Consider the following 24,555-nt stretch of genomic DNA (forward strand, 5'->3'; position numbering starts at 1 on the left):
CTGTCCATTCCTATTGCCAAATACGGGGTGCCTCCTGCCACTGCCCCACACCGTGCCGTGCCGTGGTGACAAGGGGAACCTACGAGACCAGGCTGCAGCCAGGCCCAGGAGCAGGAGCAGCAGCATCCCGAGGGCTCTCGCTGGCGTCTGCCTCCGGGAGGAAGGTGACAGCTCTCCCGGCAGGGACGCAGGGCTGCGGCTGAGCAAAGGAAATGACTCACTGGGGCATCACGCGGAGAGGCTTTCCCAGCGGCAAAAGCAGCAGGACTGAACCCTGCTAAAGGTTTACAGCCTGGTTGTAGCTTTTACACAAGCGGCACAAACTCACCTTCTCTCTCTCTCTCTCTCTCGTGCACACACACACAATTACTCTAACTGGTTTACAAAGTACTCGTGTAGTATGTGGCAAATTTTCCCATTGCTTGTAGACTAGTTGAAGGCTGCTACACAATGCCAGGGGTCAGAGACTTTTCCGCAGGTCCACTCTCAGTCAAGTTAAAGAAAACAATCAGGACATGGAGCTTAATGAATGTGAGGGCTCTCCAATGACTGCCCGTCACACAGGTTGAATGGCAAAGGCCAGGAGAATACACAGCAGCCATTTGGGAGCCCACAAGTAGCACTGCTTGTGACGGCGTCTTCTCACGGCTAAGGTGAGATGCTGCACCCAGGCTGGCATCTCCAAATGCTGAGTATTATGCAAAGAAACACAAATGCTCTACAGCCCCCCGAGGTTTAGTTTAAAATAAAGAGGGATAGGGCAAGCAAAATAGAGACAGTAGTCCGTACCATTCAAAGCCATCCTTTGGAGGCAAGGTCCCTGCTGGTTCCTCTGGAAAGAGTGGAATAACAGCTCTGCTGCTGCTGGCTGTAGTTGCGCGTCTGCAAAGCGTGCACTAGCTCAGCAGCGTCTTTGGCGTCTGGCTGCCCGTACAGTGTGCCTGATTCACAGCTGGTGGGAAAAGTTGGGTGGGGATGTTCCTGCGTCTTGTCAAACTCTTCAGGAGCTGGGTCAGAACGCAGAGCACGTCTTTGTGCACGTCCCCTATGGCTTCCTACTGCTGTGCATCCCACCTGGCACAGTAGTAGGTAGCCGAGTCCTGCAGAGTTACTTTGCTCACTCTCAGGGTGCAGACCGATTTGGCGGGGTCCTTCTCGATGCTAAACTTCCCCTCATCAGAGGGGTTTTTGAGGAAGAGCCTGGAGGACATGTAGGCAACGCGCCTGGGAGCTGCGTTGGGCCTCTTTCGGTACCAGTGAATGAAAACGTTGTTAAAGTCCGGATCGGAGACGTGGCAGTTGATGAGCACCGTTTTGCTTTGTGGCTTGGTGATGGATACGGGGCTTTGCTGCAAGACCTGTGCAGAACCGCCTGTGTGAAAGAAAGAGAAAAATGAGAGGCATGAAGCTCAGATAAGACAACGTCCCCTTTGCCACTGGCGGACGTGCAGGCAGCGGGCTGAGCAGGGCACGGACAAGAAAACCCAGCTGCCAGGAGGAAAGTGCTCAGTAGCCACATTGTCACAGCGCTCCTTACGGCTTCCTTATGGGGACAGGGTCAGGGCCAGACTCAAGGTGGGGGAGAAGCAGATCCGAGCACCACGAAACCGCCCAATGAGGCTGTGCCAGCCGCGGATGTGTTAAATAATCATGCACAAGCCATTTCCTTTGATCCACACCTAGAGAGAAGGCAACCCCCACCACCACCCCCACACACACTTGTGAGGAGAGAGCTCACTACTGAGGCAAACATGCATTTTTTTCTTTTTTCCCCTAAGGAATTTGCTTAGATGATAAGTAAAGAGTCACTGTTCTTTTTCTTTTCTTTTTTTCCCCTCAACATAAGATTTATTTGTGCTCGCTTTTAAGGTCAGTTCTTCCTATCTGGATTTTCAAGGGACATCGACTATCGGAGGATGGAAGAGATGAGATGCCCCTCCAAAGCAGGCAAAATTGCTGCCCTACATCACTGAGATCAGGAAGCATTTCTGGGAAATTGCTGCTGTGTGTTTGCTTGTACGGTCTCCTCTGGGCACCCGCTCTTGCCTGCTGCTGGAAGCAGAGCCCTGGGCTGCACCCGGCAAGGAGCCCTGTAGGGTTAAACTTTGGCTCTACCTCGCGCTGGTGGTGCAAGTCCCTTCTGCCTGTCCGTCCAGGTTAGTCACCTAAACAGCCAAGCAGCACTTGTCTGCTGTTCTGCACAACTTGTCACCCTGGCGAGTTCCTGCAGGTGAGCCCCGCCTGCCAAGCAGCGCCCTGGGCTCAGGCCACGTTTCGGCAGGAGAGAGCCGGCGCCTAAAGAGGACAAATGAGTGACTTGAGTACCCATCACCCAGTGGCAGCTCCTCTAAATGCCTCGAGCTTTTTGGGGCCGCAAGAGATCTCCTTCATCCCCTGATGAAAGGTCCTGCAAGCGGTGGTAGCTTGCAAATGGATACCATCACCCACAGCAGCTCCCAAAACTAAGCCCTGGGTGAGCAGCTCCACAGGTCTCCTTTTAACCATTGGTCCCATTCTTTTCAACCATGAATGGCACACGGGAGTCTGTGACGCAGGTTCTACCTGAAATCGCAGTTCCTACGGTCAGTGTGTGAAGTTACTCAGAACTGCAAAGGAAGCTCCTTTGAAGAGCTCCAGCACAACTTGCTGACCTTTTTCCAGGAACAACAACGTGGAAATGGGCCCGCTTTGCGTCAAATAAATCCTTACAACCACATTGCTGACATGCCTGAGTGAAAAGGAGGAGAAGGTGGAACGGAGAGGATGGGTCAGCTATCGGAGCTTTGCACTGTGCCTTTGCTCAGCCGAAATCTCCAGCTTTTGGCAGCTGATGCTTCCACGGTGTCGGTCAGCCCCGAGCATGTCCTACTTCTCCAGAGCGTGCGCCTGAGGCCAGGCAGCTCATCCACGCTGGGGGACGGGAGTCGGGATCTTTCAAGTTGTTTGTGGTTGAGACGCTGAGGCAGTATTTGTCTCGGTGATCTCAGAGCTCCTACCACAGTGATCGTACCAGTAGGCGCAATAGTAGGTAGCGGTGTCGTCTGGAGTGACATCGTTTATTGTAAGAATACACACTTCCTGGCTAGAAAGTTTTTCAACCCTGTACCTGCGTTCCTGGAAGCCCTCATCTACTACTTTTGTCCCTGCTAAGTAGAGAATCCTCTCTGGAGCTTTATTTGCCTTCTGTTGATACCAGTGTATGAAAGCGCTATCAAAATTTACAAAGATGCCTTTAAAGTGACATTCCAGACGCACACTTCCTTTAGACTTGGTGAGAGAGAGTGGTCTCTGCACGGGAATTTCTTGTGCAAATCCACCTAGGAAAAAAAAGAGGAGAAATGGTGTCATGAGCTGGAATTCAGGGCTTTGGGAAGATGCCTGCTAGCAGAGCCGTGTGTGCCTGTGAGGGAAGGTAAGAAAACAAGGAAGCACTTACAAGACCAAGCGGCTGTGGAGACAAGCGCTGCCAGCAGCAGCATGTTTGCTGGTCACGCTCTGCTGGCGTTGAGAGTCAGAGGAGGGTGCAAGGGAGCGGAGACGGGGACTGGGCTGTGTGGGAGGAGCAGGTGACTCTCTTGAGCAGTCTTCAGCAACGGGTCTTCTGTGTGCAAGCAGATGGGCCACGTTTGCAGAAAACCCTCTCCAAGCTGGCACATGCTAAAATTGGTTAGGCAGTTGTGGTCCTGCCTGCTTTTCAGGGGAATAGGAGAAACACTGGTAAATCCTAGGATTGTGGCCCTTGAAACCTTGAGGCAGAGCCACTGAGGAAGGCAGGGCTGTGAGTGAGATCAGCTCCAGCTGCGCGTGAGGGCATGAAGCTTTCAACCTGGAGGTCACCCCAGTGGGCGGTGAGCGTGTGCCGTCACCCGCAGGGGTGCTGAGAGGCGTACAGTGCCCGAGCGGGCAGGAGGCATTCCCCCACCCCGTTAGGGACCTCCTTTTGCTGCTTCAGCTCAGTCACCCAGCTGCAGCACGCCCAAGGGCCTGGGATGCCCCCGTGCTGGTGCTGCCCTCCACCGGAGCAGACGGCGGCCATCACCCTGCAGCAACCGGGGCAGCTGCACCACGGGGACGTGCCTCCACTCTGGTTTCGGATGCGGGAGGAAATGCACAGCTGCAGGATTTTGGGTTTGAAGCTCGGATGAGATGCAAACACTTCTTGGAAGGAAGGCTGGAAAACAAAAGGGAGCCCTGTGAGGGCTGCTGGCAGCAGCCATGGCAGAGGGGCATCTCGATGAGCGGGGCTGGTGCTGCGGGGTGCTCCCCTGTGACTGGGTCCTGGTTCGAGCGACACAGGATTAATTGCGCTTTCAGTAATTTTTCTGAACTTGAGTACAACCAGGCCTTCATCTTAAGAGTCACGGTCAGTGTATTCACGCCAAAGTGACGGGGACTCTCCAGTTTCAGGACCTTACAGATAGGGGTGAGTATTGAATTGATACACTGACCGTAAACATCATCTCTTTAGCCATTGCCATGCTAAATTGCTATTTCTCTTATCCTGGTGCAGAAAATCGTCAGAGAGGGGTGGAATAAGGAAGTATCGGCATTTTGGCAGATCAGCATTTTGAGCTTGCGGTTCAGAGTGCAAAAGTGCTTTTTTGTACGGCTTATCTTTGCCCATCTAACGCTGTGATGCCTTCATAGAACCAATAGGCACAGTAGTAGGTGCCAGAATCCCTCGGGGTTAAATATTGTATTGTGAGACCGTAGAGGGGCTCAGTAGGATGTTTCCATACTTGAAATCTCCATGTATCACTGCTGTCATCAAACACAGGTGACTGTCCCGACACGTACAGGATCCTCTTTGGCGGCTCTCCGGGAAGCTGCCTGTACCAGTGCACGATGGTTTTGGCGCTCATTCGGCACGCCATGCTGGCAGAGCTGCCAGTCACCTGCCTCTGCAGCTCTGGGGTTTGCATTGGCGCTGCCTGTGCGTCTCCACCTGGAAGGAGAAGCGGAGAAATTCTCTGAGGGGAAGAAACCACGGGATTTTGGAGCCAGGACTGCGCTCTCTGGAAATGGGAAGGAGAGGGGAGAGGAAAAAGGGCTTACGGGACCACAGCGAAGTTGCAAGAAGGACTGGGAGCAGCAACATGCTGCCTGTGTGGGTTAAACCTGGAAAGGAAATCAAGAGAGACAGGAACATTATAACGCCCTTCAGGCAGAGAAAGCATCAAATGACTGGGAGGCGGCTGTGACTCATGGGGCACATCCAATGGTCGCTCTTCAACCTGCTGCACGGAGGGGGTTAAATGTACTGACAAGCTAAACCACAGCTGCAAGAGAGCAGAAAGGACCCACAATACTTAACGTGAAACAATTTTTTTTCACCTGCGTATCCACTACATTCCTCTCTGACTTACTGCCGAGCACACCCATGAAACCTCACATTCATCAGTCCACCCTTCCCAAGGATGGTCTCCTTTGCTCAGACACCCCAAAGCTGTCCCAGAAGCACGTTTCACCAGCCTTTCCGAGAACATCCTGCCTGCTGTGGGAGCACAAATGGGATAAGTCATAGTGAACTATCATCTCTTCCTTAAGACGGCTCCAATCCATCTGGTCAGCCTTATCCATCTCCCCCAGACAGGGTGCAGTGAAGCCAGGGCGAAGCATGCACGTCTCCCAGCCACCTCTTTGCTGCCCTCTGCTCTTTCCTGTCCTTTCCCTCATTTCAGAGCCCTCACAAGGTGCCCTGCAGAGACATGAAGGCAAACGGTCACTCGGGCAGCAGCCACCGCACACCGCGCTCTTCCCTGAGAAAGATTTCTCATTTTCTCACCCAAAAGAGACAATCCACTCTCGATCTTCTCGGGCCTTTGTCAATAGCAGCGTACACAACTAAGTCTCATCTCACAACTAGTACACAAAGGTCACATTCTGCTGTGGTCCTTGGCATTGATGCATGGAATTCTGCCAGGTCCTGTAGTGTGGACATCTACAGTGAAAGAACAACAAAACAAAACCCCGTAAGCCTGGAGTTTACCGACTTGAAGATTTTGTCTTTATTAATAGTCCTCTTAGGAGTGAAAGCCAGAGAGGAAGGTTTCTTCCAAGGCAAACCAAAGCTGCAAGAAGAACGTGCAGCAACGACGTTTTCAGAGAAGACGTCTGGGCCTGTAGGAATGCAGGGAATGAACCTCAGATGGGGGACACATTACCACTGAGGAGAGGAAATGATGTGCTCAATTTGCATGAAATATTCACATGGATGTGGGGTGGGGACAGCACCGTCACATTAAGTCACATTTCGCTGTGGCTCTGCTCCCACCCGTGTGCCTGAGCAATGCTGTGTCCCCATTTCCACGTGTTCCCTGCTTTAGGTTGCAGCTTTCTCTTGCAAACGGTTTTCACAATCTGTTCTTGGGGGCCGCCTATTCAGGTGTTGCCCAGTGTTAGAGATCTTGCCTGTCACGAGGGGTCCTAAGTGGTATCGGTGTTACAAGCAGTCATCACCAACATCACCACTGAGACAGGAGTGACCAGTGAGGAGTATATCTAGCGTGACCAGGGCTTGAAGTCTTCCATGCTAAATCTTCAGTGCAAATAGTCTCCTGCTACGCTGTATTTGAGAAAGTATCTATAGCCGTCAAAGACAATCTGTGTTACTGTATAGTTCGGGTGTAATACCACACCCAGAGGAGTGCTCCTTTTCCCCAGCCCAGCCCATGATACCAGCTGAGTTGTAGAACGCTGCAACTCTTTGTGGTTTTGTGCTGCTCTCTTTGGCCGTTATTTATACTTCCATCCTCAGCAGAAACCTGTTGGGATGTTTCAGAGGCAGGAAGGTGCAATTGTGGTTCTCTGAATTCAACGGAAAGCCTCGTGCTCAGGGTACGGGCAGCTTTCTGTACAGGCTGCCTGTGGTCTGCTAGTTCTGTGGGACCGCCAGTAGGCACAGTAGTAGGTGCCTTCATCGCTGGGGTTGACGTCATAGATGGAGAAAGTGCAGACATTTGTACCTTGCTTCCAAGATGAGTACTTGTTCCTATAGGAATCATCATCATAAGTGACTGGTCCTGATCCGATTAACAGAATCCGTTGGGGAGCTCTGGGGGGCGTATGTCGGTACCAATGTATATACGCAGACTGGAAGCCAGATATGCCCTCGGCTACACAGTCAATCCGTGCAGTTTTCGTTTGCTCTCTGGTAACAGATGCTTGACTCTGCTTCAGAAGCACTTGTGCTCGTCCAGCTAGAAAGAAGGAGAGAAAAGAGAACAAACACTCTCAGCCTGCTGTCCATTCCCACTGCCAAATACGGGGTGCCTCCTGCCGCTGCCCCACACCGTGCCGTGCCGTGGTGACAAGGGGAACCTACGAGACGAGGCTGCAGCCAGGCCCAGGAGCAGGAGCAGCAGCATCCCGAGGGCTCTCGCTGGCGTCTGCCTCCGGGAGGAAGGTGACAGCTCTCCCGGCAGGGACGCAGGGCTGCGGCTGAGCAAAGGAAATGACTCACTGGGGCATCACGCGGAGAGGCTTTCCCAGCGGCAAAAGCAGCAGGACTGAACCCTGCTAAAGGTTTACAGCCTGGTTGTAGCTTTTACACAAGCGGCACAAACTCACCTTCTCTCTCTCTCTCTCTCTCGTGCACACACACACAATTACTCTAACTGGTTTACAAAGTACTCGTGTAGTATGTGGCAAATTTTCCCATTGCTTGTAGACTAGTTGAAGGCTGCTACACAATGCCAGGGGTCAGAGACTTTTCCGCAGGTCCACTCTCAGTCAAGTTAAAGAAAACAATCAGGACGTGGAGCTTAATGAATGTGAGGGCTCTCCAATGACTGCCCGTCACACAGGTTGAATGGCAAAGGCCAGGAGAATACACAGCAGCCATTTGGGAGCCCACAAGTAGCACTGCTTGTGACGGCGTCTTCTCACGGCTAAGGTGAGATGCTGCACCCAGGCTGGCATCTCCAAATGCTGAGTATTATGCAAAGAAACACAAATGCTCTACAGCCCCCCGAGGTTTAGTTTAAAATAAAGAGGGATAGGGCAAGCAAAATAGAGACAGTAGTCCGTACCATTCAAAGCCATCCTTTGGAGGCAAGGTCCCTGCTGGTTCCTCTGGAAAGAGTGGAATAACAGCTCTGCTGCTGCTGGCTGTAGTTGCGCGTCTGCAAAGCGTGCACTAGCTCAGCAGCGTCTTTGGCGTCTGGCTGCCCGTACAGTGTGCCTGATTCACAGCTGGTGGGAAAAGTTGGGTGGGGATGTTCCTGCGTCTTGTCAAACTCTTCAGGAGCTGGGTCAGAACGCAGAGCACGTCTTTGTGCACGTCCCCTATAGCTTCCTACTGCTGTGCATCCCACCTGGCACAGTAGTAGGTAGCCGAGTCCTGCAGAGTTACTTTGCTCACTCTCAGGGTGCAGACCGATTTGGCGGGGTCCTTCTCGATGCTAAACTTCCCCTCATCAGAGGGGTTTTCGAGGAAGAGCCTGGAGGACATGTAGGCAACGCGCCTGGGAGCTGCGTTGGGCCTCTTTCGGTACCAGTGAATGAAAACGTTGTTAAAGTCCGGATCGGAGACGTGGCAGTTGATGAGCACCGTTTTGCTTTGTGGCTTGGTGATGGATACGGGGCTTTGCTGCAAGACCTGTGCAGAACCGCCTGTGTGAAAGAAAGAGAAAAATGAGAGGCATGAAGCTCAGATAAGACAACGTCCCCTTTGCCACTGGCGGACGTGCAGGCAGTGGGCTGAGCAGGGCACGGACAAGAAAACCCAGCTGCCAGGAGGAAAGTGCTCAGTAGCCACATTGTCACAGCGCTCCTTACGGCTTCCTTATGGGGACAGGCTCAGGGCCAGACTCAAGGTGGGGGAGAAGCAGATCCGAGCACCACGAAACCGCCCAATGAGGCTCTGCCAGCCGCGGATGTGTTAAATAATCATGCACAAGCCATTTCCTTTGATCCACACCTAGAGAGAAGGCAACCCCCCCACCACCACCCCCACACACACTTGTGAGGAGAGAGCTCACTACTGAGGCAAACATGCATTTTTTCTTTTTTTCCCCTACGGAATTTGCTTAGATGATAAGTAAAGAGTCACTGTTCTTTTTCTTTTCTTTTTTTCCCCTCAACATAAGATTTATTTGTGCTCGCTTTTAAGGTCAGTTCTTCCTATCTGGATTTTCAAGGGACATCGACTATCCAAGGATGGAAGAGATGAGATGCCCCTCGAAAGCAGGCAAAATTGCTGCCCTACATCACTGAGATCAGGAAGCATTTCTGGGAAATTGCTGCTGTGTGTTTGCTTGTACGGTCTCCTCTGGGCACCCGCTCTTGCCTGCTGCTGGAAGCAGAGCCCTGGGCTGCACCCGGCAAGGAGCCCTGTAGGGTTAAACTTTGGCTCTACCTCGCGCTGGTGGTGCAAGTCCCTTCTGCCTGTCCGTCCAGGTTAGTCACCTAAACAGCCAAGCAGCACTTGTCTGCTGTTCTGCACAACTTGTCACCCTGGCGAGTTCCTGCAGGTGAGCCCCGCCTGCCAAGCAGCGCCCTGGGCTCAGGCCACGTTTCGGCAGGAGAGAGCCGGCGCCTAAAGAGGACAAATGAGTGACTTGAGTACCCATCACCCAGTGGCAGCTCCTCTAAATGCCTCGAGCTTTTTGGGGCCGCAAGAGATCTCCTTCATCCCCTGATGAAAGGTCCTGCAAGCAACAGTAGCTTGCAAATGGATACCATCACCCACAGCAGCTCCCAAAACTAAGCCCTGGGTGAGCAGCTCCACAGGTCTCCTTTTAACCATTGGTCCCATTCTTTTCAACCATGAATGGCACACGGGAGTCTGTGACGCAGGTTCTACCTGAAATCGCAGTTCCTACGGTCAGTGTGTGAAGTTACTCAGAACTGCAAAGGAAGCTCCTTTGAAGAGCTCCAGCACAACTTGCTGACCTTTTTCCAGGAACAACAACGTGGAAATGGGCCCGCTTTGCGTCAAATAAATCCTTACAACCACATTGCTGACATGCCTGAGTGAAAAGGAGGAGAAGGTGGAACGGAGAGGATGGGTCAGCTATCGGAGCTTTGCACTGTGCCTTTGCTCAGCCGAAATCTCCAGCTTTTGGCAGCTGATGCTTCCACGGTGTCGGTCAGCCCCGAGCATGTCCTACTTCTCCAGAGCGTGCGCCTGAGGCCAGGCAGCTCATCCACGCTGGGGGATGGGAGTCGGGATCTTTCAAGTTGTTTGTGGTTGAGACGCTGAGGCAGTATTTGTCTCGGTGATCTCAGAGCTCCTACCACAGTGATCGTACCAGTAGGCGCAATAGTAGGTAGCGGTGTCGTCTGGAGTGACATTGTTTATTGTAAGAATACACAGTTTCTGGCTAGAATCTTTTTCAACCCTGTACCTGTGTTCTTGGAAGCCCTCATCTACTACTTTTCTCGTCCCTGCTAAGTAGAGAATCCTCTCTGGAGCTTTATTCGCCTTCTGTTGATACCAGTGTATGGTGGCGCCATCAAAATTTACAGAGACGTCTTTAAAGTGACATTCCAGACGCACACTTCCTTTAGACTTGGTGAGAGAGAGTGGGCTCTGCACGGGAATTTCTTGTGCAAATCCACCTAGGAAAAAAAAGAGGAGAAATGGTGTCATGAGCTGGAATTCAGGGCTTTGGGAAGATGCCTGCTAGCAGAGCCGTGTGTGCCTGTGAGGGAAGGTAAGAAAACAAGGAAGCACTTACAAGACCAAGCGGCTGTGGAGACAAGCGCTGCCAGCAGCAGCATGTTTGCTGGTCACGCTCTGCTGGCGTTGAGAGTCAGAGGAGGGTGCAAGGGAGCGGAGACGGGGACTGGGCTGTGTGGGAGGAGCAGGTGACTCCCTTGAGCAGTCTTCAGCAACGGGTCTTCTGTGTGCAAGCAGATGGGCCACGTTTGCAGAAAACCCTCTCCAAGCTGGCACATGATGCTAAAATTGGTTAGGCAGTTGTGGTCCTGCCTGCTTTTCAGGTGAATACGAGAAACACTGGTAAATCCTGGGATTGTGGCCCTTGAAACCTTGAGGCAGAGCCACTGAGGAAGGCAGGGCTGTGAGTGAGATCAGCTCCAGCTGCGCGTGAGGGCATGAAGCTTTCAACCTGGAGGTCACCCCAGTGGGCGGTGAGCGTGTGCCGTCACCCGCAGGGGTGCTGAGAGGCGTACAGTGCCCGAGCGGGCAGGAGGCATTCCCCCACCCCGTCAGGGACCTCCTTTTGCTGCTTCAGCTCAGTCACCCAGCTGCAGCACGCCCAAGGGCCTGGGATGCCCCCGTGCTGGTGCTGCCCTCCACCGGAGCAGACGGCGGCCATCAGCCTGCAGCAACCGGGGCAGCTGCACCACGGGGACGTGCCTCCACTCTGGTTTCGGATGCGGGAGGAAATGCACAGCCGCAGGATTTTGGGTTTGAAGCTCGGATGAGATGCAAACACTTCTTGGAAGGAAGGCTGGAAAACAAAAGGGAGCCCTGTGAGGGCTGCTGGCAGCAGCCATGGCAGAGGGGCATCTCGATGAGCGGGGCTGGTGCTGCGGGGTGCTCCCCTGTGACTGGGTCCTGGTTCGAGCGACACAGGATTAATTGCGCTTTCAGTAATTTTACTGAACTTGAGTACAACCAGGCCTTCATCTTAAGAGTCACGGTCAGTGTATTCACGCCAAAGTGACGGGGACTCTCCAGTTTCAGGACCTTACAGATAGGGGTGAGTATTGAATTGATACACTGACCGTAAACATCATCTCTTTAGACACTGCCATGCTAAATTGCTATTTCTCTTATCCTGGTGCAGAAAATCGTCAGAGAGGGCTGGAATAAGGAAGTATCGGCATTTTGGCAGATCAGCATTTTGAGCTTGCGGTTCAGAGTGCAAAAGTGCTTTTTTGTACGGCTTATCTTTGCCCATCTAACGCTGTGATGCCTTCATAGAACCAATAGGCACAGTAGTAGGTGCCAGAATCCCTCGGGGTTAAATATTGCATCGTGAGACCATAGAGGGGCTCAGTAGGATGTTTCCATACTTGAAATCTCCATGTATCACTGCTGTCATCAAACACAGGTGACTGTCCCGACACGTACAGGATCCTCTTTGGCGGCTCTCCGGGAAGCTGCCTGTACCAGTGCACGATGTTTTTAGCGCTCATTCGGCACGCCATGCTGGCAGAGCTGCCAGTCACCTGCCTCTGCAGCTCTGGGGTTTGCATTGGCGCTGCCTGTGCGTCTCCACCTGGAAGGAGAAGCGGAGAAATTCTCTGAGGGGAAGAAACCACGGGATTTTGGAGCCAGGACTGCGCTCTCTGGAAATGGGAAGGAGAGGGGAGAGGAAAAAGGGCTTACGGGACCACAGCGAAGTTGCAAGAAGGACTGGGAGCAGCAACATGCTGCCTCTGTGGGTTAAACCTGGAAAGGAAATCAAGAGAGACAGGAACATTATAACGGCCTTCAGGCGGAGAAAGCATCAAATGACTGGGAGGCGGCTGTGACTCATGGGGCACATCCAATGGTCGCTCTTCAACCTGCTGCACGGAGGGGGTTAAATGTACTGACAAGCTAAACCACAGCTGCAAGAGAGCAGAAAGGACCCACAATACTTAACGTGAAACAATTTTTTTTCACCTGCGTATCCACTACATTCCTCTCTGACTTACTGCCGAGCACACCCATGAAACCTCACATTCATCAGTCCACCCTTCCCAAGGATGGTCTCCTTTGCTCAGACACCCCAAAGCTGTCCCAGAAGCACGTTTCACCAGCCTTTCCGAGAACATACTGCCTGCTGTGGGAGCACAAATGGGATAAGTCATAGTGAACTATCATCTCTTCCTTAAGACGGCTCCAATCCATCTGGTCAGCCTTATCCATCTCCCCCAGACAGGGTGCAGTGAAGCCAGGGCGAAGCATGCACGTCTCCCAGCCACCTCTTTGCTGCCCTCTGCTCTTTCCTGTCCTTTCCCTCATTTCAGAGCCCTCACAAGGTGCCCTGCAGAGACATGAAGGCAAACGGTCACTTGGGCAGCAGCCACCGCACACCGCGCTCTTCCCTGAGAAAGATTTCTCATTTTCTCACCCAAAAGAGACAATCCACTCTCGATCTTCTCGGGCCTTTGTCAATAGCAGCGTACACAACTAAGTCTCATCTCACAACTAGTACACAAAGGTCACATTCTGCTGTGGTCCTTGGCATTGATGCATGGAATTCTGCCAGGTCCTGTAGTGTGGACATCTACAGTGAAAGAACAACAAAACAAAACCCCGTAAGCCTGGAGTTTACCGACTTGAAGATTTTGTCTTTATTAATAGTCCTCTTAGGAGTGAAAGCCAGAGAGGAAGGTTTCTTCCAAGGCAAACCAAAGCTGCAAGAAGAACGTGCAGCAACGACGTTTTCAGAGAAGACGTCTGGGCCTGTAGGAATGCAGGGAATGAACCTCAGATGGGGGACACATTACCACTGAGGAGAGGAAATGATGTGCTCAATTTGCATGAAATATTCACATGGATGTGGGGTGGGGACAGCACCGTCACATTAAGTCACATTTCGCTGTGGCTCTGCTCCCACCCGTGTGCCTGAGCAATGCTGTGTCCCCATTTCCACGTGTTCCCTGCTTTAGGTTGCAGCTTTCTCTTGCAAACGGTTTTCACAATCTGTTCTTGGGGGCCGCCTTTTCAGGTGTTGCCCAGTGTTAGAGATCTTGCCTGTCACGAGGGGTCCTAAGTGGTATCGGTGTTACAAGCAGTCATCACCAACATCACCACTGAGACAGGAGTGACCAGTGAGGAGTATCTCTAGCGTGACCAGGGCTTGAAGTCTTCCATGCTAAATCTTCAGTGCAAATAGTCTCCTGCTACGCTGTATTTGAGAAAGTATCTATAGCCGTCAAAGACAATCTGTGTTACTGTATAGTTCGGGTGTAATACCACACCCAGAGGAGTGCTCCTTTTCCCCAGCCCAGCCCATGATACCACCTGAGTTGTAGAACGCTGCAACACTTTGTGGTTTTGTGCTGCTCTCTTTGGCTGTTATTTATACTTCCATCCTCAGCAGAAACCTGTTGGGATGTTTCAGAGGCAGGAAGGTGCAATTGTGGTTCTCTGAATTCAACGGAAAGCCTCGTGCTCAGGGTACGGGCAGCTTTCTGTACAGGCTGCCTGTGGTCTGCTAGTTCTGTGGGACCGCCAGTAGGCACAGTAGTAGGTGCCTTCATCGCTGGGGTTGACGTCATAGATGGAGAAAGTGCAGACATTTGTACCTTGCTTCCAAGAAGAGTACTTGTTCCTATAGGAATCATCATCATAAGTGACTTGTCTTGATCCGATTAACAGAATCCGTTGGGGAGCTCTGGGGGGCGTATGTCGGTACCAATGTATATACGCAGACTGGAAGCCAGATATGCCCTCGGCTACACAGTCAATCCGTGCAGTTTTCGTTTGCTCTCTGGTAACAGATGCTTGACTCTGCTTCAGAAGCACTTGTGCTCATCCAGCTAGAAAGAAGGAGAGAAAAGAGAACAAACACTCTCAGCCTGCTGTCCATTCCCACTGCCAAATACGGGGTGCCTCCTGCCACTGCCCCACACCGTGCCGTGCCGTGGTGACAAGGGGAACCTACGAGACCAGGCTGCAGCCAGGCCCAGGAGCAGGAGCAGCAGCATCCCGAGGGCTCTCGCTGGCGTCTGCCTCCGGGAGGAAGGTGACAGCTCTCCCGGCAGGGACGCAGGGCTGCGGCTGAGCAAAGGAAATGACTCACTGGGGCATCACGCGGAGAGGCTTTCCCAGCGGCAAAAGCAGCAGGACTGAACCCTGCTAAAGGTTTACAGCCTGGTTATAGCTTTTACACAAGCGGCACAAACTCACCTTCTCTCTCTCTCTCTCTCTCGTGCACACACACACAATTACTCTAACTGGTTTACAAAGTACTCGTGTAGTATGTGGCAAATTTTCCCATTGCTTGTAGACTAGTTGAAGGCTGCTACACAATGCCAGGGGTCAGAGACTTTTCCGCAGGTCCACTCTCAGTCAAGTTAAAGAAAACAATCAGGACGTGGAGCTTAATGAATGTGAGGGCTCTCCAATGACTGCCCGTCACACAGGTTGAATGGCAAAGGCCAGGAGAATACACAGCAGCCATTTGGGAGCCCACAAGTAGCACTGCTTGTGACGGCGTCTTCTCACGGCTAAGGTGAGATGCTGCACCCAGGCTGGCATCTCCAAATGCTGGGTATTATGCAAAGAAACACAAATGCTCTACAGCCCCCCGAGGTTTAGTTTAAAATAAAGAGGGATAGGGCAAGCAAAATAGAGAAAGTAGTCCGTACCATTCAAAGCCATCCTTTGGAGGCAAGGTCCCTGCTGGTTCCTCTGGAAAGAGTGGAATAACAGCTCTGCTGCTGCTGGCTGTAGTTGCGCGTCTGCAAAGCGTGCACTAGCTCAGCAGCGTCTTTGGCGTCTGGCTGCCCGTACAGTGTGCCTGATTCACAGCTGGTGGGAAAAGTTGGGTGGGGACGTTCCTGCGTCTTGTCAAACTCTTCAGGAGCTGGGTCAGAACGCAGAGCACGTCTTTGTGCACGTCCCCTGTGGCTTCCTACTGCTGTGCATCCCACCTGGCACAGTAGTAGGTAGCCGAGTCCTGCAGAGTTACTTTGCTCACTCTCAGGGTGCAGACCGATTTGGCGGGGTCCTTCTCGATGCTAAACTTCCCCTCATCAGAGGGGTTTTCGAGGAAGAGCCTGGAGGACATGTAGGCAACGCGCCTGGGAGCTGCGTTGGGCCTCTTTCGGTACCAGTGAATGAAAACGTTGTTAAAGTCCGGATCGGAGATGTGGCAGTTGATGAGCACCGTTTTGCTTTGTGGCTTGGTGATGGATACGGGGCTTTGCTGCAAGACCTGTGCAGAACCGCCTGTGTGAAAGAAAGAGAAAAATGAGAGGCATGAAGCTCAGATAAGACAACGTCCCCTTTGCCACTGGCGGACGTGCAGGCAGCGGGCTGAGCAGGGCACGGACAAGAAAACCCAGCTGCCAGGAGGAAAGTGCTCAGTAGCCACATTGTCACAGCGCTCCTTACGGCTTCCTTATGGGGACAGGGTCAGGGCCAGACTCGAGGTGGGGGAGAAGCAGATCCGAGCACCACGAAACCGCCCAATGAGGCTGTGCCAGCCGCGGATGTGTTAAATAATCATGCACAAGCCATTTCCTTTGATCCACACCTAGAGAGAAGGCAACCCCCACCACAAAACACACACACTTGTGAGGAGAGAGCTCACTACTGAGGCAAACATGCATTTTTTCTTTTTTCCCCTAAGGAATTTGCTTAGATGATAAGTAAAGAGTCACTGTTCTTTTTCTTTTTTTCCCCTCAACATAAGATTTATTTGTGCTCGCTTTTAAGGTCAGTTCTTCCTATCTGGATTTTCAAGGGACATCGACTATCCGAGGATGGAAGAGATGAGATGCCCCTCGAAAGCAGGCAAAATTGCTGCCCTACATCACTGAGATCAGGAAGCATTTCTGGGAAATTGCTGCTGTGTGTTTGCTTGTACGGTCTCCCCTGGGCACCCGCTCTTGCCTGCTGCTGGAAGCAGAGCCCTGGGCTGCACCCGGCAAGGAGCCCTGTAGGGTTAAACTTTGGCTCTACCTCGCGCTGGTGGTGCAAGTCCCTTCTGCCTGTCCGTCCAGGTTAGTCACCTAAACAGCCAAGCAGCACTTGTCTGCTGTTCTGCACAACTTGTCACCCTGGCGAGTTCCTGCAGGTGAGCCCCGCCTGCCAAGCAGCGCCCTGGGCTCAGGCCACGTTTCGGCAGGAGAGAGCCGGCGCCTAAAGAGGACAAATGAGTGACTTGAGTACCCATCACCCAGTGGCAGCTCCTCTAAATGCCTCGAGCTTTTTGGGGCCGCAAGAGATCTCCTTCATCCCCTGATGAAAGGTCCTGCAAGCGGTGGTAGCTTGCAAATGGATACCATCACCCACAGCAGCTCCCAAAACTAAGCCCTGGGTGAGCAGCTCCACAGGTCTCCTTTTAACCATTGGTCCCATTCTTTTCAACCATGAATGGCACACGGGAGTCTGTGACGTAGGTTCTACCTGAAATCGCAGTTCCTACGGTCAGTGTGTGAAGTTACTCAGAACTGCAAAGGAAGCTCCTTTGAAGAGCTCCAGCACAACTCGCTGACCTTTTTCCAGGAACAACAACGTGGAAATGGGCCCGCTTTGCGTCAAATAAATCCTTACGACCACATTGCTGACATGCCTGAGTGAAAAGGAGGAGAAGGTGGAACGGAGAGGATGGGTCAGCTATCGGAGCTTTGCACTGTGCCTTTGCTCAGCCGAAATCTCCAGCTTTTGGCAGCTGATGCTTCCACGGTGTCGGTCAGCCCCAAGCATGTCCTACTTCTCCAGAGCGTGCGCCTGAGGCCAGGCAGCTCATCCACGCTGGGGGATGGGAGTCGGGATCTTTCAAGTTGTTTGTGGTTGAGACGCTGAGGCAGTATTTGTCTCGGTGATCTCAGAGCTCCTACCACAGTGATCGTACCAGTAGGCGCAATAGTAGGTAGCGCTGTCGTCTGGAGTGACATTGTTTATTGTAAGAATACACAGTTTCTGGCTAGAATCTTTTTCAACCCTGTACCTGCGTTCTTGGAAGCCCTCATCTACTACTTTTGTCCCTGCTAAGTAGAGAATCCTCTCTGGAGCTTTATTCGCCTTCTGTTGATACCAGTGTATGGTGGCACCATCAAAATTTACAGAGACATCTTTAATGTGACATTCCAGACGCACACTTCCTTTAGACTTGGTGAGAGAGAGTGGTCTCTGCACGGGAATTTCTTGTGCAAATCCACCTAGGAAAAAAAAGAGGAGAAATGGTGTCATGAGCTGGAATTCAGGGCTTTGGGAAGATGCCTGCTAGCAGAGCCGTGTGTGCCTGTGAGGGAAGGTAAGAAAACAAGGAAGCACTTACAAGACCAAGCGGCTGTGGAGACAAGCGCTGCCAGCAGCAGCATGTTTGCTGGTCACGCTCTGCTGGCGTTGAGAGTCAGAGGAGGGTGCAAGGGAGCGGAGACGGGGACTGGGCTGTGTGGGAGGAGCAGGCGACTCTCTTGAGCAGTCTTCAGCAACGGGTCTTCTGTGTGCAAGCAGATGGGCCACGTTTGCAGAAAACCCTCTCCAAGCTGGCACATGATGCTAAAATTGGTTAGGCAGTTGTGGTCCTGCCTGCTTTTCAGGTGAATACGAGAAACACTGGTAAATCCTAGGATTGTGGCCCTTGAAACCTTGAGGCAGAGCCACTGAGGAAGGAAGGGCTGTGAGTGAGATCAGCTCCAGCTGCGCGTGAGGGCATGAAGCTTTCAACCTGGAGGTCACCCCAGTGGGCGGTGAGCGTGTGCCGTCACCCGCAGGGGTGCTGAGAGGCGTACAGTGCCCGAGCGGGCAGGAGGCATTCCCCCATCCCGTCAGGGACCTCCTTTTGCTGCTTCAGCTCAGTCACCCAGCTGCAGCACGCCCAAGGGCCTGGGATGCCCCCGTGCTGGTGCTGCCCTCCACCGGAGCAGACGGCGGCCATCAGCCTGCAGCAACCGGGGCAGCTGCACCACGGGGACGTGCCTCCACTCTGGTTTCGGATGCGGGAGGAAATGCACAGCCGCAGGATTTTGGGTTTGAAGCTCGGATGAGATGCAAACACTTCTTGGAAGGAAGGCTGGAAAACAAACGGGAGCCCTGTGAGGGCTGCTGGCAGCAGCCATGGCAGAGGGGCATCTCGATGAGCGGGGCTGGTGCTGCGGGGTGCTCCCCTGTGACTGGGTCCTGGTTCGAGCGACACAGGATTAATTGCGCTTTCAGTAATTTTACTGAACTTGAGTACAACCAGGCCTTCATCTTAAGAGTCACGGTCAGTGTATTCACGCCAAAGTGACGGGGACTCTCCAGTTTCAGGACCTTACAGATAGGGGTGAGTATTGAATTGATACACTGACCGTAAACATCATCTCTTTAGCCACTGCCATGCTAAATTGCTATTTCTCTTATCCTGGTGCAGAAAATCGTCAGAGAGGGGTGGAATAAGGAAGTATCGGCATTTTGGCAGATCAGCATTTTGAGCTTGCGGTTCAGAGTGCAAAAGTGCTTTTTTGTACGGCTTATCTTTGCCCATCTAACGCTGTGATGCCTTCATAGAACCAATAGGCACAGTAGTAGGTGCCAGAATCCCTCGGGGTTAAATATTGCATCGTGAGACCATAGAGGGGCTTAGTAGGATGTTTCCATACTTGAAATCTCCTTGTACCTCTGCTGCCATCAAACACAAGTGACTGTCCCGACACGTACAGGATCCTCTTTGGCGGCTCTCCGGGAAGCTGCTTGTACAAGTGCACGATGTTTTTGGCGCTCATTCGGCACACCATGCTGGCAGAGCTGCCAGTCACCTGCCTCTGCAGCTCTGGGGTTTGCACCGGCACTGCCTGTGCGTCTCCACCTGGAAGGAGAAGCGGAGAAATTCTCTGAGGGGAAGAAACCACGGGATTTTGGAGCCAGGACTGCGCTCTCTGGAAATGGGAAGGAGAGGGGAGAGGAAAAAGGGCTTACGGGACCACAGCGAAGTTGCAAGAAGGACTGGGAGCAGCAACATGCTGCCTCTGTGGGTTAAACCTGGAAAGGAAATTAATAGAGACAGGAACACTATAAAGGTGGAGAATGCATCAAATGACTGGGAGGAGGCTGTGACTCACTTGGAACATCCAATGGTCGTCCTTCAAACTGCTACCTCCCCCTGTCCTGCCTCCCTTCCATCGCTTCGTTGTTGTCAGCTCAGACTGTATTTGGGAAGGCATCTATACCCTCCAACGATGATCTGTGTCATTGTCTAAATTCAGCCGTCATTTCCATCACCCAGAGGAGTGGCCTTTTCCCCAGCCCAGCCCATGATACCACCTGAGTTGTAGAACGCTGCAACTCTTTGTGGTTTTGTGCTGCTCTCTTTGGCCGTTATTTATACTTCCATCCTCAGCAGAAACCTGTTGGGATGTTTCAGAGGCAGGAAGGTGCAATTGTGGTTCTCTGAATTCAACGGAAAGCCTCGTGCTCAGGGTACGGGCAGCTTTCTGTACAGGCTGCCTGTGGTCTGCTAGTTCTGTGGGACCGCCAGTAGGCACAGTAGTAGGTGCCTTCATCGCTGGGGTTGACGTCATAGATGGAGAAAGTGCAGACATTTGTACCTTGCTTCCAAGAAGAGTACTTGTTCCTATAGGAATCATCATCATAAGTGACTGGTCCTGATCCGATTAACAGAATCCGTTGGGGAGCTCTGGGGGGCGTATGTCGGTACCAATGTATATACGCAGACTGGAAGCCAGATATGCCCTCGGCTACACAGTCAATCAGTGCAGTTTTCGTTTGCTCTCTGGTAACAGATGCTTGACTCTGCTTCAGAAGCACTTGTGCTCGTCCAGCTAGAAAGAAGGAGAGAAAAGAGAACAAACACTCTCAGCCTGCTGTCCATTCCCACTGCCAAATACGGGGTGCCTCCTGCCACTGCCCCACACCGTGCCGTGCCGTGCCGTGGTGACAAGGGGAACCTACGAGACCAGGCTGCAGCCAGGCCCAGGAGCAGGAGCAGCAGCATCCCGAGGGCTCTCGCTGGCGTCTGCCTCCGGGAGGAAGGTGACAGCTCTCCCGGCAGGGACGCAGGGCTGCGGCTGAGCAAAGGAAATGACTCACTGGGGCATCACGCGGAGAGGCTTTCCCAGCGGCAAAAGCAGCAGGACTGAACCCTGCTAAAGGTTTACAGCCTGGTTGTAGCTTTTACACAAGCGGCACAAACTCACCTTCTCTCTCTCTCTCTCTCTCGTGCACACACACACAATTACTCTAACTGGTTTACAAAGTACTCGTGTAGTATGTGGCAAATTTTCCCATTGCTTGTAGACTAGTTGAAGGCTGCTACACAATGCCAGGGGTCAGAGACTTTTCCGCAGGTCCACTCTCAGTCAAGTTAAAGAAAACAATCAGGACATGGAGCTTAATGAATGTGAGGGCTCTCCAATGACTGCCCGTCACACAGGTTGAATGGCAAAGGCCAGGAGAATACACAGCAGCCATTTGGGAGCCCACAAGTAGCACTGCTTGTGACGGCGTCTTCTCACGGCTAAGGTGAGATGCTGCACCCAGGCTGGCATCTCCAAATGCTGAGTATTATGCAAAGAAACACAAATGCTCTACAGCCCCCCGAGGTTTAGTTTAAAATAAAGAGGGATAGGGCAAGCAAAATAGAGACAGTAGTCCGTACCATTCAAAGCCATCCTTTGGAGGCAAGGTCCCTGCTGGTTCCTCTGGAAAGAGTGGAATAACAGCTCTGCTGCTGCTGGCTGTAGTTGCGCGTCTGCAAAGCGTGCACTAGCTCAGCAGCGTCTTTGGCGTCTGGCTGCCCGTACAGTGTGCCTGATTCACAGCTGGTGGGAAAAGTTGGGTGGGGATGTTCCTGCGTGTTGTCAAACTCTTCAGGAGCTGGGTCAGAACGCAGAGCACGTCTTTGTGCACGTCCCCTATGGCTTCCTACTGCTGTGCATCCCACCTGGCACAGTAGTAGGTAGCCGAGTCCTGCAGAGTTACTTTGCTCACTCTCAGGGTGCAGACCGATTTGGCGGGGTCCTTCTCGATGCTAAACTTCCCCTCATCAGAGGGGTTTTCGAGGAAGAGCCTGGAGGACATGTAGGCAACGCGCCTGGGAGCTGCGTTGGGCCTCTTTCGGTACCAGTGAATGAAAACGTTGTTAAAGTCCGGATCGGAGACGTGGCAGTTGATGAGCACCGTTTTGCTTTGTGGCTTGGTGATGGATACGGGGCTTTGCTGCAAGACCTGTGCAGAACCGCCTGTGTGAAAGAAAGAGAAAAATGAGAGGCATGAAGCTCAGATAAGACAACGTCCCCTTTGCCACTGGCGGACGTGCAGGCAGTGGGCTGAGCAGGGCACGGACAAGAAAACCCAGCTGCCAGGAGGAAAGTGCTCAGTAGCCACATTGTCACAGCGCTCCTTACGGCTTCCTTATGGGGACAGGGTCAGGGCCAGACTCAAGGTGGGGCAGAAGCAGATCTGAGCACCACGAAACCGCCCAATGAGGCTCTGCCAGCCGCGGATGTGTTAAATAATCATGCACAAGCCATTTCCTTTGATCAACACCTAGAGAGAAGGTAAAAACCTTCTGCTGTCTGACACGCTCTGCTGTCGTTGAGAGTCAGGAGAAGGAAACCAGCCCTGGTGCAGAGTGAGCAATGCCGCATAGGAGGAGGAGGGGACTCCCTTGGGTGGCAGCTGGTAACAGTGTGTCAAGCAAGAGAAAGGTGTCTCCTGAGGTCCTAAGGGGAGCAGTAGGGACGGAGGAGCAAGGGGGAATGGGAGAGGAGGGGAGGCTAAGGGAGAGGAAGCGAAGGGAAGAGAGGAGAGGAGAAAGAGAGGGGGAAGAGGAAGGGGAAGGATTGTGAAACCAGTGTTTTTCCTGAAGCTTCATCTAAATAAATTGAACTTCAGCGGACTGGTTTCACAGGCTAATAAGGCTTACGGAAGAGCAAGGCGAAACATGCACCCTTCTTAAAGAGCAATGTGTGAGGAACAGACAGAGGAAAACCTCAAGAAAATCAAGGTTCTTCATCCTGATGATAGATGTGCAGGTATGCACATACCACCAGGGTATGTATTTTCAGTTCAGTTGACCCGGGTAGCAGAGCCTCAAATACAGAAGAATGTCACTATATTCCAGTAACTAAAAGTTTTTGTCTGTCACTGACTCATGAGGAGAACAGGGAACACAACCTCACAAGATGCACATCCTGTAGTTTATTTATCATTTGCAGAAATTTTTGAGAAAGCCCAGAGGTTTTTTTTTTTCCCTAATTGCCTAGTTGAAGCCTTACTTTTCAATGATTATGTAACTTTTGATTTCAATTTCTCAATGAGAAAGATGCTTTGAATAATAGTCAATCAGTCATTTTAAGTCTGGTTTCCCACTGGCAGAACACAAGGAGGGCTGTTACTATCAAGCGCATCAGAGATAAAGGCTCTAGAGACTGAAGATGCTGTAAATGTTTGTCTGAAATGCTTCCATGTGCTACATTTAGAGAAGAACTTTACCATAGCAGTTGTTAATAGTTTTGTAACAGTTCCTGGTATTTTTTCTCTCTTGGCTTTAGGAAGAGCGTCCCCTGCCACCTGCTAATGCCAACATTTCTGCTTTAGGCACCGCCGCTTTGCCTCCAACCGCCCCAGAGACCACCCGAGACTCCCCAGCACGCGCACAAGAACTAAGGAGCCTTTCCCAGGAAAGAAGGTAAAAGGAGTCAGCTTTGCTTCAATCAAGACCTGATGAATGCAGTTGATCCTGCCTTTACCTATCTAATCCCACCGTGGCACGCAAAGGTTTCCAGGCTCCCTCCAGGAAACTGAAAACCCAAGAAAAAGGAAGAGAGAAGAGGCCTGGGACGAGGAGAGGGAATGCCGCCAAGAAGAGAAAAGAAGGAAGAGCACAAAAGACGGCGATGTTAGAACAGCAGGGAGAAGCCCAGGTGTGTCCCAGGCTCTGCTGCCCATCTTTCCCAGCTCAGAAAACTGCTCTAAAGGCAGTCCAAGGGGCTGGCAAGGGAGGGCGAGGGACGGTGCTGCCAGGCTTTGGAAAGAATTCCATGGCACATCCCCAGGGGTTCCCCGTGGAGCCCTGCTGTGTGGCACAGGGGCACTGCACATCCTTGGCAACGGACAGTCTCCAAGGGCATTTCCCAGGGGGATACGGCACCAGAGCCATCCCCTCCTCAGTGCCCGCAAGAGCTCTCTCTTCTGGGCTACAAACAACTCCTTCTCAACTCTGTTTCCCAAAGAAAGGGCAACCAAGTCCTGCCTCTTCCTGCCTTCATGCGTTCATCAGTGCTTTCTGACTCTGTCGTTGTAGGTGCCGCTTTCCTGTCAGGAGCTGAAGCCCTGCCATTCCTGGGCTCCCGCCCCTCACGTCTGTCCACAATAAAAGGCTGCCTTCTCCCACCTGACTGTGTCTGTCGTTGGCTATTCTGCAGTGAGAGCTCTTGTTTTGTGATGGTGCTTGTAAGCATCTGCTCTGCAACCGTTTCGAGCTAAAGACAATAAAATGCTGTTCCCACTTGTAACCCTTGTGCTGCTTGTCCTTCCAAGTGTTTTTGGAGATGAAAAATCCCTATCATTTCAGGCTCATCATGATTTGACTCATTGGGAAGGGGAAGGGAAGAAGAAGGGGAAGGAGAAGGGGAAAGAGAAGGGGAATGGGAAGAAGGGAAGGGAAGGGGAAAGAGAAGGGAAAAGGGGGAGGGGAGGGGAGGGGAAGGCAGAGGGGAAGGCAGAGGGGAAGGGAAAAAGGAAGGGAAAAAGGAAGGGAAAAAGGAAGGGAAAATCTGGTGTAGTTGTTTTGTGAGCACGAATAGCAATAAAGACATGCAGAGCAACAAACACAGCAAGCTTCTCGCTTTGTTCATCAACAAACTCAATCGTTAGGCACAGTCAGAAATGTTCAGCATCTACAGATCATGGGCCTAGGCTCAAAAAGCAACGTTTCTCCTCCACACGGACACAAACAGAGGAAATAACAC

At 52.2% G+C, this 24,555-nt stretch overlaps 6 gene segments (V, D, J or C); all 6 read right to left on the reverse strand.

The window, feature by feature from the left end:
* Nucleotides 1-3,015: 3,015 nt before the first annotated feature.
* On the reverse strand, nt 3,016-3,479 carry LOC134510685 (probable non-functional T cell receptor gamma variable 10; the record flags this gene model as incomplete). The annotated part of the segment is given in 2 exon segments: nt 3,016-3,317; nt 3,437-3,479. Coding segments are annotated over 2 exon segments (345 nt in total), but the record flags the coding sequence as incomplete, so codon positions are not given.
* Nucleotides 3,480-4,637: 1,158 nt separating this feature from the next.
* LOC134510681 (Ig kappa chain V region 120-like) lies at nt 4,638-5,098 on the reverse strand (the record flags this gene model as incomplete). The annotated part of the segment is given in 2 exon segments: nt 4,638-4,945; nt 5,056-5,098. Coding segments are annotated over 2 exon segments (351 nt in total), but the record flags the coding sequence as incomplete, so codon positions are not given.
* A 5,160-nt stretch (nt 5,099-10,258) lies between these two features.
* LOC134510682 (T-cell receptor gamma chain V region DFL12-like) lies at nt 10,259-10,725 on the reverse strand (the record flags this gene model as incomplete). The annotated part of the segment is given in 2 exon segments: nt 10,259-10,563; nt 10,683-10,725. Coding segments are annotated over 2 exon segments (348 nt in total), but the record flags the coding sequence as incomplete, so codon positions are not given.
* Nucleotides 10,726-11,886: 1,161 nt separating this feature from the next.
* On the reverse strand, nt 11,887-12,347 carry LOC134510684 (immunoglobulin lambda variable 1-44-like; the record flags this gene model as incomplete). The annotated part of the segment is given in 2 exon segments: nt 11,887-12,194; nt 12,305-12,347. Coding segments are annotated over 2 exon segments (351 nt in total), but the record flags the coding sequence as incomplete, so codon positions are not given.
* Nucleotides 12,348-15,560: 3,213 nt separating this feature from the next.
* LOC134510908 (T cell receptor gamma variable 9-like) lies at nt 15,561-16,009 on the reverse strand (the record flags this gene model as incomplete). The annotated part of the segment is given in 2 exon segments: nt 15,561-15,862; nt 15,967-16,009. Coding segments are annotated over 2 exon segments (345 nt in total), but the record flags the coding sequence as incomplete, so codon positions are not given.
* A 3,113-nt stretch (nt 16,010-19,122) lies between these two features.
* On the reverse strand, nt 19,123-19,583 carry LOC134510686 (T cell receptor gamma variable 8-like; the record flags this gene model as incomplete). The annotated part of the segment is given in 2 exon segments: nt 19,123-19,430; nt 19,541-19,583. Coding segments are annotated over 2 exon segments (351 nt in total), but the record flags the coding sequence as incomplete, so codon positions are not given.
* Nucleotides 19,584-24,555: the final 4,972 nt, after the last annotated feature.

This window comes from Chroicocephalus ridibundus, chromosome 2 (assembly GCF_963924245.1).
Source record: "Chroicocephalus ridibundus chromosome 2, bChrRid1.1, whole genome shotgun sequence".
Classification (NCBI taxonomy): domain Eukaryota; kingdom Metazoa; phylum Chordata; class Aves; order Charadriiformes; family Laridae; genus Chroicocephalus; species Chroicocephalus ridibundus.